The sequence below is a fragment of the Oncorhynchus tshawytscha genome, linkage group LG03 (genome assembly GCF_018296145.1).
Source record: "Oncorhynchus tshawytscha isolate Ot180627B linkage group LG03, Otsh_v2.0, whole genome shotgun sequence".
In the NCBI taxonomy this organism is placed as follows: Eukaryota; Metazoa; Chordata; class Actinopteri; order Salmoniformes; family Salmonidae; genus Oncorhynchus; species Oncorhynchus tshawytscha.
Genome location: NC_056431.1, coordinates 51,404,836 through 51,421,025, shown reverse-complemented (window position 1 = coordinate 51,421,025; position 16,190 = coordinate 51,404,836). Strand labels below are relative to the sequence as shown.

Genomic DNA, 16,190 nt, shown 5'->3' with positions numbered 1-16,190 from the left:
GTATTCTTATAAATGAGGGAGTAAGACCAATCAATGGGTAGACCCTTACGTGTCACAGCTTTTCCATGCGCAATCCAAAGAGTGCATTTCTTGTTTACCTTTTTATATTGACTACGTTATTGTCCTGTTGAAATATTATAGATCATTTAGGCTAAAAACAACCTGAGGATAGAATATAAACATCGTTTGACATGTTTCTATGAACTTTACGGATACAATTTGGATTTTTTTTTGGACTGCGTTTGAGCCAGTGGATTACTGAAGAAAATGCGTGAACAAAACTAAGGTTTTTGGATATAAAGAGACTTTATCGAACAAAAGGAACATTTATTGAGTAAATTAATGTCTTCTGAGTGCCACCATATGAAGATCATCAAAGTTAAGGGATTCTATTTCTGAGTTTTGTAACGCTTCTGCTTAGCTGGTTACTGTTTGTAATTTGTCAACTGGGTTAGGTATGGTTTCGCCAAAAAGCATTTTATAAATCTGACACCATGGTTGGATTAACAAGAAATTAGGTTTAAAGATTGTTTTCAGAATTTTTATAATGAGCATTTCTGTATTTGAATTTGTCGCTCTGCAATCTCACTGGATTTTGGCCAGATGGGATGCTAGCGTCCCACATACCCTAGAGAGTTTAATGCAACCGCTGTGTCAGATTTTTAAAAAAAAAGCTTTACGGGAAAAAACAAACCATGCAATAATCTGAGTACGGCGCTCAAACCAAAAAGATATCCGCCATATTGTGCAGTCAACAGAAGTCAGAAATGACTTTTTAATATTCACTTTGATCATCAGAATGCACCCCAGGAATCCCAGTTCCACAAATGTTTTATGTCAAATAGCTTCTTTTGTTAGCGTGTTTGGTAACCAAAGCGCTTTCACTAGGAGCAGACAATGTCATTCGGTTAGTCTGATTCTATACATCGTTTGACTTGTTTCTACAATCTTTAGGATGTTTTTAACATCTTCAATAATGTTCCAACCGGAGAATTCCTTTCTTTAGAAATACAATGGAACGCAAGCTAACACTTGTGAACGAGCGTCACGAGCTTTTGGCACTCTGCCAGACCACTGACTCAAAGGGCCCCTATGAGCCCCTCCTTTACAGGTGGTGAGGGTAGGCAACAACATTTCCACCCCGCTGAGCTTCAACACTGGGGCCCCACAAGGGTGCGTTCTGAGCCCTCTCCTGTACTCCCTGTTCACCCACGACTGCGTGGCCACGCACGCCTCCAACTCAATCATCAAGTTTGCGGACGACACAACAGTGGTAGGCTTGATTACCAACTACGACGAGACGGCCTACAGGGAGGAGGTGAGGGCCCTCGGAGTGTGGTGTCAGGAAAATAACCTCACACACAACGTCAACAAAACTAAGGAGATGATTGTGGACTTCAGGAAACAGCAGAGGGAACACCCCCCTATCCACATCGATGGAACAGTAGTGGAGAGGGTAGTAAGTTTTAAGTTCCTCGGGCATACACATCACAGACAAACTGAATTGGTCCACCCACACAGACAGCATCGTGAAGAAGGCGCAGCAGCGCCTCTTCAACCTCAGGAGGCTGAAGAAATTTGGCTTGTCACCAAAAGCACTCACAAACTTCTACAGATGCACAATCGAGAGCATCCTGTCGGGCTGTATCACCGACTGGTATGGCAACTGCTCCGCCCACAACGGTAAGGCTCTCCAGAGGGTAGTGAGATCTGCACAACGCATCACCGGGGGCAAACTACCTGCCCTCCAGGACACCTACACCACCCAATGTCACAGGAAGGCCATAAAGATCATCAAGGACAACAACCACCCGAGCCACTGCCTGTTCACCCCGCTATCATCCAGAAGGCGAGGTCAGTACAGGTGCATCAAAGCTGGGACCGAGAGACTGAAAAACAGCTTCTATCTCAAGGCCATCAGACTGTTAAACAGCCACCACTAACATTGAGTGGCTGCTGCCAAAACACTGACTCAACTCCAGCCACTTTAATAATGGGAATTGATGGGAAATGATGTAAAATATATCACTAGCCACTTTAAACAATGCTACTTTGTTTACATACTCATCTCATGTGTATATACTGCACTCAATACCATCTACTGTATCTTGCCTATGCCGCTCTGTACCATCACTCACTCATATATTTATGTACATATTATTTATCCCCTTACACTTCTGTCTATAAGGTAGTAGTTTTGGAATTGTTAGCTAGATTACTTGTTGGTTATTACTGCATTGTCGGAACTAGAAGCACAAGCATTTTGCTACACTCGCATTAACATCTGCTAACCATGTATGTGACAAATAAAATTTGATTTGATTTTTAGAAGCCTCAAACAAGACTGACATCTAGTTGAAGCCTTAGTGGGATGTTGGTCATGTTGCACTTCCTATCTTCAATAGGGGCTGAGTTGAAAATTGACCAACCTCAATTTCCCACTTCCTGGTTGGATTTTTTTTTTCTCAGGTTTTTGCCTGACATGAGTTCTGTTATACTCAGACATCATTCAAACAGTTTTAGAAACTTCAGTGTTTTCTATCCAAATATACTAATATGCATGTATTAGCAACTGGGACTGAGTAGCAGGCAGTTTACTCTGGGCACCTTATTCATCCAAGCTACTCAATACTGCCCCCAGCCATAAGAATTTAGTGTTAAATGAAGCATAATGGTTGCGTCACTCAATCTGACTAACCTCCTTTTGGTATTTGGCTTGCGTATCTTTCATTATTCACATTGTGGAAATGAATCTCTTAACAGAGGTTTTACTAAATCGCTGTGTAAGGTAACTCTTTATTCAGGACTTAGGTGTTCATATTGTTATCAAGCAAATATTAGTTCTTGTTCAGAATGATCTGCACTCTCAGCCCAGAATGTGAATCTCTCTGCTGTGGATACGCGTGGCATTAAACGCACGCCTAGGTCCAAGAATTTGTCTTTATTCTAGATGCACATGAATCACCATCTACTAGCTCTGTATTTATTGCCTAGATCCTAGTCACGGGGTGGGGCTGAAACAAGTCACTCTCTGTGTGCACTTCGTAACAGACTCTCAATAACGATCCCAGAGCAGAGCGGGTGTCTAACGCTGCTTGGCTGAAGGATCTCTTGTGTGTCAACTTGGAGTAAACACTTAGAACAGACCGTCTGCAGGCGGGGTGTGGTGTAGTAACCATTACTCCCACTAAGCATTTGAGGCTGTGTATCCAGGGAGGGAGGGCTGGTTGGTTGCTTGGTGTTGTGGTTGGGTGAGGAAGCAGGTGCTCCAATGCAACATACACAGGGGTACCTTCTCTTAACCTCTCCAGCTACTCCTCATGCACCTTCTCATCCCATCACAGCACTGCTGCAAAGCGGTGTATTTTACAGTGAGTGCTACATAAGCTAACTCCTTCGTGGGCCACTCTTTTGACTGTGCGTTGGCTGGTGCGTCACTGCTGGCAGTTTAGCTGGTTTAAAAACAGCCTATACTACATATTTTTGTTTATTGACAATCTGAGCTGCATGCGATTTAACCAGCCACAGGAAGCATGCACTCCTTTTGTTGCCTTTCTTGTAGCCAGGTTTGGGCGGATTACTTGACGAATGTACTAGCCTAATCTAAAAGCCTACTAATATATGTAGTATTAAATAAACATTCCCATGTTCAATAGCCTAGAAGAAACAAAGAAACCTAGTCATTTTAACCTGGTAGTAATGCATTTTCAAGAATCAAATTTCAATAATTAAACTCCTATTTCCTTGGAAAGTAGACTCAAACAGCATATGTTGGATAGTGCCTTTAGCAAGGCACTGCAGCTTTTCCTGGCCGATCCCCCTCGAACTTGTCAGCAGCCCAATGAATCTCCATCGATTGGAGGAGTATTAGTCTACTAGTGAATTTAACCAATATTTAAGATCCAGTTGCATTTTTTTCTCTGAAAAGAACACTGAATATGACTGTGCTGCACAGGTAGGGAAACACTATCTCTTCAAAGAGACACAATTGAACTTCAAGGAGTTGGTCTGATGGGGATCCATGATGTCATTGGTCTCCCACCTTTGCTTAAGGAGCAATAGAGAACAAAAGTGAAGCCCCCCCCCCCACTTGTGCCATGTATTGACTTACATGATGATCCAATCATCTTAATACTTTAAGAGCCCACATTGACCCCTGATGAGCCATCAGCGGGACAATTAGTCAATATCCCTAAATTGATGTTGGTCATCTGCTATTGTCTGCTTGATAAAGCAGTGTCTAGATTTAACAGAATACTAGGCTGTTTCCAACGGGATCCATCCGTCTGGTATCTGCCCCCTAAAATTATTTTCCTTTTTATTGAATTGAGATTTATGATAGAAGCCTGGAGGTTTTTATTCTAGTTGTATAGATATTGTGCTTGGCTGCCAAATGTATAGGTGTCCACATAATATTTAAATTGAGGAAGTGTGATGGTTGAATGATGGAACCGGCGGGGATGGCTGCCGCCTTATTGGCTCTTAGCATGGTTGGTTATTTTTTTTTCACATTCATTACTTTTGTACATAATGTTGCTGCTACTGTCTCTTATGACTGAAAAGAGCTTCTGGACATCAGAACTGCGATTACTCACCTCAAATTGGACGAAGAGTTTTTCTTCAATGATTCGGACTGGAGGGATACTACCGACACCTGACCAGGCCCAGATCCCCGTCATTCACTTGAAAAACTGATTTCGCGGATAAAGATCAGGGTGCCTTGTGAGGATCAGGCGACGAGTGGCTAATTTGCCTTCTGCCCTGCTAGCTAACGTTAACTCGCTGGAAAATAAATGGGGTGAACTGAAAGCACGTATATCCTACCAATGGGACATTAACTGTAATATCTTATGTTTCACCAAGTCGTGGCTGAACGACATTAAGAACATACAGCTGGTGGGTTATACAGGATAGAACCGCAGCCTCTGGGATGACACGGGGCGGGGGCCTATGCATACATGTAAACAACAGCTGGTGCACAAGACTACCTCAGGTGGGCAAAACCTTGAATCTCATGATAAACTGTAGACCACACTATCTACCTAGAGTTTACATTTTATTTTTCGTAGCTGTCTAAATACTACCACAGACCAATGCTGGCACTAAAACTGCACTCAATGAGCTGTATACCGCCATAATCAAACCGGAAAACACTCATCCAGAGGCAGTGCTCCAAGTGGCCGGGGACTTTAACGCAGGGAAACTTGAATCCGTTTTTACCAAATTCCTTTCAGCATGTTAAATGTGCAACCAGAGGGGGAAAAAAACTCTGGACCACCTTTACTCCACACACCGAGACTCATACAAAGCTCTCCCTCGCCCTCCATTTGGAAACTTTGACCATAATTATATTCTCCTTACAAGCAAAAATTAAAGCAGGAAGCACCAGTGACTCAGTCAATTAAAAAAAGTGGACAGATTAAGCAGATGTTAAGCTACAGGACTGTTAGCACACTGGCATATGTTCCGGCATTCTTCCGATGGCATTGAGGAGTACACCATATCAGTCATTGGATTCATCAATAATGCATCGATGTCGTCATCATAGTAACTATGTACATACCCCAACCAAAAAAACATTTATTACAGGCAACATCTGCCCTGAGCTAAAGGCTAGAGCTGCTGCTTCTAACCCGGAAGCTTGTAAGAAATCCCGCTACGCCCTCAGACGAACCATCAAACAGGCAAAGCGTCACTACAGGACTAAGATCGAAAAGTACTACACAGCCTCCGATGCTCGTCGGATGTGGCAGGGCTTGCAAACCATTACAGATTACAAAGGGAAGCACAGCCGAAAGCTGCCCAGTGATACGAGATCATCTAACAGATGAGCTAAACTACTTATTTGCTCACTTCAAGGCAAGTAACACTGAAACGTGCATGAGAGGATCAGCTGTTCCGGATGACTGTGATCACGCTCTCTGCAGCCAATGTAAGACCATTAAACAGGTCAACATTCGCAAGGCGGGGCCAGATGGATTACCATGACGTGTACTCTGAGCATGCATGGTTCCTCGGGTGTGTGCGCAGTCCCCCTCCTGTACTCCCTGTTCACTCATGACTGCATGACTCCCAACACCAAGTTTGCTAATGACACAAGTGGTAAGCCTGATCACCAACAACGATGAGACAGCCTATAGGGAGGTCAGAAACCTGACCATGTGGTGCAAGGACAACCTCTACCTCACCGTGATCACGACAAAGGAGATTGTGGACTACAGGAAAAGGAGGACCGAGCACGCCCCCATTCTCATTGACGGGGCTGTTGTGGAACTGGTTGAGAGCTTAAAGGTCCTTGCTGTCAATATCACGCACGTGACAAATATTTGTTAATCATTATATTAGCGATCCACGGTAGACATCGCTCTTAATGAAAAGGCCCCCCATCCCGCTGACGTGAGCTGCTAAACAGCGCACTTGAGATGCATTTTTGGATGATAAAGTAGTGAATTTGGAGTTTCTCATTCTCTGCAGATCGTCTCTGTTTGGATGGGGAGCGTCACACAGCTCTTTTCAGATCTCTCCAGAGATGTTCGTTCGGGTTCAAGTCCGGGCTCTGGCTGGGCCACTCAAGGACATTCAGACTAGTCCCGAATCCACTCCTGCGTTGTCTAGGCTTTGTGCTTAGGATCCTTGTCCTGTTGGAAGGTGAACCTTCACCCCAGTCTGAGGTTGTGAGCACTCCGGAGCAGGTTTTCATCAAGGATGGCTCTGCTTTGTTGATCTTTACCTCTATCCTGACTCGTCTCCCTGCCACTGAAAAGCATATTCACACCACAATGCTGCCACCAAGATGCTTTCTCATAGGGATGGTGCCAGGATTTCTCCAGATGTCGGCCTGAACGCCAAGCATCACGAGTTCAATATTGGTTCCATCAAACCAGAGAATCTTGTTTCTCATGGTCAGTCTTTAGGTGCCTTTTGGGAAACTAAGTTGGCTGTCATGTGACTTTTGCTGATGATTGGCTTCCTTTGTCAGTGACCATCGGGTTCTTGTTCACCTCCCTGACCATGGCCCTTCTCCCCCAATTGCTCAGTTTGGCCAGGCGGCCACCTCTAGGAAGAGTCTTGGTGGTTCTAAACTTCTTCCATTTAAGAATGAAGGCCGCTGTGTTCTTGGACCTTCAATGCTGCAGTCATTTTTTTTGTTACACTTCCCCAGCTCTGTGCCTCGACACAATCCTGTTTCGGAGCTCTACGGACAATTCCTTCCAAATCATGTCCAATCAATTGACTTTACCACAGATGGACTCCAGTCAATTTGTAGAAACATCTCAAGGATGATCAATGGAAACATTGATCATCCTTTTTGCAAAAATTGTCCTACCTATTGCAAGTCAATGATTTCAACTTGTCAAATTAGTTCAGCCTCAGCTAAACTAATGTTCAACATATTGGTCCTCAGACGGCTGGTGATTACTTAATGGTGACAAGCGCAATGTGCTGCGTTGTCTTTGAGAGGTTGTCTATGTCCCAAATGGCACCACTATTCCCTGTGTAGTGCACCACTTTTGGCCAAAAGTAGTGGACTGCATAGGGAATAGGGTGCCATTTTGATCTATCCAAAAAGACAAGCGGAGGGGAAGGGGTGCACTATCAGATGGTGTTAACGACTGTCCTGTTTCTTTCTGGTTGCGACAGCCAAGACACACATCTCTTGTCGTTTTCAAGTAGGAGTGATTTCTTTATGGTCTAGCTTGATAGGAGTGTAGTAGTAATTTTTTCTTAAAGGAACATTTCAGTTTTGTACAACTTAATGTTAGATGGTTCCTCACCCTGAAAGTAGTCTATGGGCCATAAACTAACTTTAAAATAAAAAAAAGCTGACTAATGTTCATGTGTGGCCAAATCATGCGTTCTGGTGTAGTAGCCTATTTTGAATTATTTTGTTTCTGTATAGACCGGACTAGGCTAATTAGGCTATCATTTTGGAAATGTAATTAAATGCACTTTAGGGAAAGCTTAGCTTCCCCTACCCTTATTGACAAGCCTATGCTCCCATGCATGCGGAAGCTTTTATTACTCACAAATTCTTACACACACGGTACGGCCTCTACTCTAATAGCCTACAGCTGCTCGCTCTGTGCCCTTCTCTCTCCCTTTTTTGTAATGGCTCTGGGTTTGATAAAATAGTACCAAAAAAATGCTTTTCTGCTGCTTCCCGTGCTCGGATCAGACCGATTTGTCCTGGACCCAATATTTATGCATGTTGGGTCCAGGGCTGCCCTGTCATTTCGGAATGGGAGCTTTAACTCCCATCACCATTTGTCCTCATTAAGATTATTCAAATTCAACACTGATTACCAGGTAGGGCTGGGCAGTATACCTTATTTTACTATATACCGGTATTGATGCACAAACTGGTTTGGGTTGTTACTTTACCTTTTTTAATGGTATTTGAATGTTTGCTTTAAATGATATGCCGTGTGTAACCTCCATTTTTACAGTTTACTCCGCTACTTGAGTCGTCTCTCTCCCTGCCACTTTCCACAGACCTACCCAGGCTTAAGGATTGCATCAGTTGTTGCTCAACCACAAGACACTTGCGTTTAGCCTGCATGGTCGATGCAGCACTTAATGTATGCGTTGCCACCGTAGGGTCACACTACTCATAAATCAAATGTAAAAACATTACATTCTGTCATACCGTCCAAAATGTGAAAAACAGTATTTTGGCTTTATTGCCCAGCCCTAGTAGCAAGTTAGTTAGGCTACCGGTCGGCTGCATTTTTTTTGTATAGTTTTGTTGGGATTACCGTGACCGGGAATTTGGCTGCGGTCGTGACTGCCGGTGTGGCTGTAATACGTCACTGCAACAGCTCTAGTCCAGACTGAGGAGAAATCCACGCACAATGCTGGTCAGCCAGATCTGAACACAATCCGACCACAACCGGACTTTAGTACATTTTTAGACCTGTCTTTTCATATTCTGATATCAGAAGTCGCATGTAAGTTTAGACACAGCCAGAGGGAGAAACTAGCCAAACTGAATTGCAAACTCATTTAGCAAGCTTAATTCTGTAATTTTAATTCCATTGTGCATTGATTAGAATTCTCCCACTTTACTTGTTACACATGGAGCCTCTGACTAGTGACTCTGACCGACAATGAGCTACGTGTGAATGTGTCTAGGCTACTAGTGCATCTTTTCTATAGTGTGCACTCAAACTGTCAACTGTTTTAATGATAGACCATTACATTCAAAGTCTTTGTCACAGATAATTTCATAAAATGTTAGATAAAGCCTGGAACATATATGCCGGGAAGCGGGTGCAGAAGTAATCATTTCACGGTAAGGTCTACACCTGTTGTATTCGGCGCATGTGACAAATAAAATTTGATTTGAGAAGTGGAGTTTAATAATGAACCAATACAGATGAACAAACATGAAGCGTTCTGAACGTGAGAGAAAACAAGGACTAATACTACTGAGAACCAAATAAATGGAGAGTAATCAAGGTGAAGTCCAGGTGTGCTTAATTTGGGTTGCCAGGACCGGTGGTTAGTAGACCGGTGACGTCGAGTGCCGGAGGGTGGAAGCAGGAGTATGCGTAACAAAGCATTTTTTTTTAATTACCTTTTTTTTTTTTTTTCTCAAATTAATAATCTCCCAAGTAATCGAATTTTAACGCATGTTCAGCTATTTTAATAACTGTGCCGTGATAACTGCATAACTTATTTGTTTTCGTTCCGAACAGACAAGGCAGTTTCATCACTATGGAATCCAGCTTTAAACAGCCACTACAAACTTGCACCACAGCTAGTTCAAAATCAATGGGAGGGATAGGGGCAGGTGAGGTTCATCTAACTGGGAACCTGGCAGGCTCAGTTTGGGAATGTGGAGGGAATCAATGTGGCTGCAGTACAGCTCAGTGCCAAAGTAGCCTTGTTGAAAGTATATACTTGAAATGTCTACTTGTCATGCATAACTTTACAGTTTTCTGCAACATGCACACATTTTGGTTCTTATGTACCTGACCATTTTGGAAGTTGTGGTTGCTGTTACATATTGCTTTCTGTGTATGACCATATCATGTTGAAGCTAAGCTTCTACCTGCTTTATACCCCAGATAGCCTATGTTGCCGTGGACTGCACTAAAGGACAGAACCAGGAGCTGTGCAAGCAGGAGAGTGTGGAAGGCTACCCCACCTTCAACTACTACAACTACGGCAAGTTTTCAGAAAAATACAACGGAGACCGAGGGGTAAGCGACACTGCTCTTTAGTCTTAGTGCCCTATTAAGAGTGAATGTTCATTTATGCACTGTATCCTTGTTACCGTTGAAGATCATCTTTCACTATGTACCTTATTTACACCATTAACCTATACTAAGTTATTACATTTATCACAGGCCTCTTCTCTCTTCCTCTCCCTAGGAGGCAGGATTTATAGGTTTCATGCGCAGCCTGCGGGGGCGGGACCAGGGCAAGAGGAAAGAGGAGCTTTAAGGCAGGGAGTGGAGAGGGGGAGGAGCCTGTCGTTGCACTGTGACCGTGGCAGGGGCCTCTTAGCACTGACATCACGTGATGTCGTCATGACGTGAAATCACGGGGCGGAGACTTGAGAACCTCAGAGTTTCAGGGGAGATGCTATATGAACACGCCGGGTACCTAAATTGATGACATGTTGCGCAGCTGGGAGACCCATGAATTCTGTTCAATCAGTCATCCTGATGAGCCTTTCCCAGCTAGCTAGTTCATGCAGGAAACAGCAGTATGGCGCTAGTTTTTTAAATATTTTTTTTACAGAAAGTGATGTCTAATTCGATGGGCGAGGGAGAAATAACTTGTAGTATTGGTCACCATCTGGATGTTACCATGACATGCCTATTAGCTAATGTAATGACAAGCCTGTGTGAATGACCAGTGCAACGATGTTGTCGGTGCTTCCCACTGAGCAGCATTTGCTTCACCGGCAGCTGTATCAGCTAATGTAGCCAATTTGTTCCATCCCACTTGAGTAGGATAGCAGCCCACATGAGAAATAACTTGTAATATTGGTAGCAGAGACTGGAACCAAAATAATTTAGGTCTGGACAGATCTATTTATTTTTTTCATTTTATTCCACTGTTCCGCCCAGCAAAAGAAAGTTCTGAACTGTTTCGAACCCCCAAAAAGTAGAGGTTTATCGTTTTTTACATTTAGCTCAACATTAAGTTACTTCACCAATGGATAAAGCAGTATGGTGCAGGCAAGCTATGTACATGCTTTGGACAAAGTGTAGAGTGACATGTGACTGAATTTTTGCAGGTGAGGAGAGCGCTGGGCATTTTGTTATGACATGCATTATCTGAAGTAGGCCACAGCATCATACCTACGGAGGAGTGGCTTCTATGAAGGATCTCTGAAAGTCTTTGAACTTTAGAGTTGGCTTAACTAACGTTGGACCAGAGCTAGCCCTTGATCATGATTCTCAGTTCCATTCCACATAATGCCGTCTAGAGTTTGAGAGCTAGACCAGACCTAGCTAACAAGCTGTGTGTGTGCAGAGCGGCACCAGAAGTCAAATTAAAACACATTTTTGTAGTTAATAAATGCCAAACATGATAAGAATAATAGTTAAGTAGCATTGAAAAAGTGAATCCATTCACATTTAAATGTCTCTCCCTAATTTCTGAATCATGCCTGTAACATCAGTAGGCTTCAGTAAACGATGCATTCTTTGGAGGGAAACACTGGCAAAGATTTTCAGCAGGCAGACACTGGAATCACTTCTGAGTGACAGTGAGGGCTTTGCATAGGTGCTTTGTTCATTTAAAAAAAATTTTTTTTAATGGGACTGGACAAAAGTGCATGGAGCGTAAAATACCATTAACCGGTTCCCATACTTTTTTATAACAACGGTTCTGTTACGGAACAGTACACTTCACTTTCATTCTCAGTTCTGTTCCTCCATGTTTTTTGTTGTCCTTTTCAGGTTTTTGGTTCTGTTCCATGAACCGGTTCCATCCCCTGATTGGTAGTAGCCATCTGGATGTCACCATGATGGTCTACTGCTCAATGGGGAGTTTGCGCTGCAAGCCTGCAACACCACCACACGAGCCACAGTATTGACTTCGCTCCCGCTTGCTGAGCACCTCTGTCCTACAGTCAGGAGAGGGAAATAACTAGATAGCTGTCATCTTGTTCTGATATCGGTTGCACATTTATTGTAGTGATCACAGAAAATGTACAATTACGGCATTATCTACATTGTTACCCCGATTTAAAACAGAATTACTTTGATATAAACTGATTCTGAACTCTCCCAAGTTTCAAATTCTCGTTGAAGTTTCTAGACGCAAGCATAAACTAGTTAGCTGGGGAGGGCTCACTAGTATGACTGACTGAACTGAATCCATTCGTCGACACTCAACTCTCGTTGCACCACATATGTCATACATTTTGGGCACCAGGCGTGTCCCTCTAGCCTCTCCCAGAACACAGCTATTTTTTTATCGAACATGTTTGTAATGCCAGTGGCCACTTTCTTTTTTTAAATATTTTGATGGAATGATTAAAAAAAATCAAAAACAGAACCAGAAAGAAATCAGCAGGAAAATTTTGCCCAAATACTGTGACTGCATTTGTGGAAAGCTACACCTTACTGCAGGGTATCCCAAACTCAGTCATCGGGACTCCAAGGTGTGCATGTTTTTGTTTATTTGCCCTAGCACTACACAGCTGATTCAACCAATCAGGCTTTGATCTTTTGAATCAGCTGTGTAGTTTAGTGCAGAAAACTAAGTGCACACTTTGGGGTCCCAAGGACCGAGTTTGGGAAACACTGCCTTACTGTATCTATGCAATACCAGACTCCCTTCCCACTCCTGAGAATCTGTGATTTGGTTGGCTAGCTGAGCTGTGCTTGTGTTGCATGTGCCACCTACAGCCAGCTACAAGGATCACTACACTACTGTCCTATCCACCTCGGTTTGTTGCCCTGAAGAGGAATACGATCTTCCAATATTACGGTTTCAATATTTTTGTACAGACCGGTCTGTCATGTTAGGTCTTGGTTTGTTTCAGGAGGACAATGATCTATTAGTTAAACTGTGGCCTTAAATATATGTACGGAAGTTAATCACTCACCTCTGAGTCAGAAGGATAGTTGTGAATGATTATAGGCTCTTAACAATAGCAAAGCTCTTGTAGTGGTGCTTTGAGGCCTGGTGCTTCCATTCCGCCATGTGTTGCCAAGTCAACCATGGGACAAGTAAATCAAATCTGACAGGAACATAAAGTGCCAAAAATAAATTAGAATTATTGTTACTGTACATTTCATTTCCAGACAATGATTTACAGAAGCCTCCTGTTGTAGTGATATGCCTAGTATTACTGCTTTACAATAGTCCTGCATTACTCTAGTGTATTCTATCAAAGGCTTTAGAAAAGCTATGGACCAAATATGGTCGTTAATGTGCCGCCTCCTATTGAACATTACTTTTTTTGCTCCATCCTTAAAATGTTTTCAGGAACAAGACACTGTCCCAGTCCATCCCTTCCACCTTTTGTCTGGGTAGCAGTCAGAACCATTCAACTCAATATCAGTAGGCATATGGGAATATGAATAGACTCTAAAACCATTTTTTCCATTCTTGGGACTGATTTAGACCTGGGACAGCAGGTGGGGGCAATTCATTATCAGTTAGAACTGAACCAGCAGAAGCTGGACCTCGTAGGATAAAATTCCATGATCCACGAGCAGATTGCCTCTGTATGACTGTCTCTGTGCCCTGGTCTGGGAAATATTATCCCTTATGTTCCAGCACATCCAACTGGATGACTTCAGATTTCACAATGGCGCAGAGATGTGAGAAAGTTGACGGACCCCCTTAACACTCGGCACTATCATCAATACTGGAGCCATTACCATTACCTTCGTGGCAACTTTAATGCTGTGTTTTCAACTCTCCTGCTTAGGCTGCTATAAATATTTAAAGGCCTATCTTTAGCTGAACTTGTGTTTCAATATTCAGGAGTTTGGCTCCTTTCATTATTGAATAAGGTTCTCAGGATAGCAAAAACACAATTAAAGGGAACTAGCTTGTTTGTATTGCAGTTGAATGGTTTTGAGTTCTAGAATTGCCAAATTAAAATACCGGTTTACATTTGTCTTGTTTGAAAAATAACATTGTTATAGATTAAAATGGTCAGGAAGTATTAAATAAAACATTTGGTACACACACGCTCCCTGAGCTTGGCAGTATCATTGATACCGGATCATTGCCATTATCTTTGTGGCAACATTAATGCTGTGTGTTTTCAACTCATCTGCTTAAGCCGCGATAAATATTTAAAGGCCTATCTGTAGCTGAACTTGTATTATTCAGGAGTTTGGGTCCTTTCATTATTGAGTAAGGTTCTCAGGGATAGTGAAAACAAAGGGAACTAGCTTATTTGCATTGCAGTTGGAGGGTTTTGTGCTCTAGTCGCCACATTTAAAAGAACTGTTTACATTTGTCTTATATGAAAAATGTATAGATTAAAATGGTCGTTTACATTTCCTGTGCTGAATCATGGCAGGAAGTATTTAAAAAAAACATGGTCCATATAGGGGTTAATGAACTAATACATTGTTTGGTATTCTAAATGGGCTACTTCCAAATTAGGTCAGTCTGGAATGACTGCTGACTGACAGAACAATATCTCCATTTAATGTTACCATTACATTTCTGCAACATGCAAAACTAACTGCATCAGTGTTGGAATACTGCTGTTTTAGATCTGTTTATTTTTCTGTTGATAATTTTCTTTGTCTCCTTTCACTATTGTTTCTTCACATGGACTCAGTTCTAGCAAATGGTTGAAGACTTTAAAGAAGTTTATGTAAAGACAACCTTTGTCTTATCCCAAAGCACTTCGTATTGCGTAAACTGTCACACCTATGCCAAGAAGTCATTGTTGCAATTTGTTGATTTTCTGTGCCCAGCCATATGTACAGTTTTGCACCTTTTTGAATAAGGACTTTGCAAAAAAAATAAACTCAAACATTTCCAATACATGTTCTCGATGGCCTTTCTCATTCTCGATTTGTATTGTCAATCTCTTAATTTTCATTATAATGCAATAGCGACGTATTCGTTTACTTATAGATTTGAAACTGAAGTGAAGAATACCATGTAGCATAAAATCAGAGCCAAAGATAGTGAGCGCTTGGGATTTTGTGTCCAACCTTTGTTCCAGTATGTTCAACCTATGTCCTGTGAGCTCCTACATACCGATTGCGGCTGAGCTCTTTTGTTTAGTTACTTAACTTAGCCAGAGCATGGGTGTCCAAAGTGGGCAAAAAAACATCCTGTCAACTGTTTATTTTCAGCATACTTAACATGTAAGTATTTGTATTTGGGGCAAAAGGGTAGCCTAGTGGTTAGAGCGTTGGACTAGTAACCAGAAGGTTGCAAGTTCAAACCCCGAGCTGACAAGGTACAAATCTGTTGTTCTGCCCCTGAACAGGCAGTTAACCCACTGTTCCTAGGCAGTCATTGAAAATAAGAATTTGTTCTTAACTGACTTGCCTGGTTAAAGGTAAAAAGAATATAAATTATCATAAGATTCAACAACTGACAAACTGAACAAGTTCCACAGACAGACATGTGACTAACAAATGGAATAATGTGTCCCTGAACAAAGGGGCTCAAAAATAACAGTCAGTATATCTGGTATGGCCACCAGCTGCATTAAGTACTGCAATGCATCTCCTCATGGACTGCACCAGATTTGCCAGTTCTTGACGTGAGGTGTTACCCCACTCTTCCACCAACGCACCTGCAAGTTCCCGGACATTTCTGGGGGGAATGGCCCTAGCCCTCACCCTCCGATCCAACAGGTCCCGGTGTAACGCTCGTTCCTTCGAAGAAACGCAAATTCGACCATCACCCCTGGTGAGACAACCATGACTCGTCAGTGAAGAGCACTTTTACCCAAATCAAATCAAATTTTATTGTCACATACACATGGTTAGCAGATGTTAATGCGAGTGTAGCGAAATGCTTGTGCTTCTAGTTCCGACAATGCAGTAATAACGAACAAGTAATCTAACTAACAATTCCAAAAAAACTACTGTCTTATAACAGTGTAAGGGGATATGAATGAGTGATGGTACAGAGCAGCATAGGCAAGATATAGTAGATGATATCGAGTACAGTATATACATATGAGATAAGTATGTAAACCAAGTGGCATAGTTAAAGTGGCTAGTGATACATGT

At 42.4% G+C, this 16,190-nt stretch overlaps 1 protein-coding gene across 1 annotated transcript in view; it reads left to right on the top strand.

Moving 5' to 3' along the window:
• Window positions 1-14,982, top strand: part of LOC112238578 (protein disulfide-isomerase A5) — a 56,612-nt gene extending 41,630 nt beyond the window's left edge. The window contains exons 16-17 of the mRNA XM_024407147.2: window positions 10,071-10,205; window positions 10,378-14,982. Of these exons, the coding sequence (XP_024262915.1) occupies window positions 10,071-10,205; window positions 10,378-10,449 (207 nt within the window). The 3' untranslated portion in view covers window positions 10,450-14,982. The remainder of the gene's footprint in view (window positions 1-10,070; window positions 10,206-10,377) is intronic.
• Window positions 14,983-16,190: the final 1,208 nt, after the last annotated feature.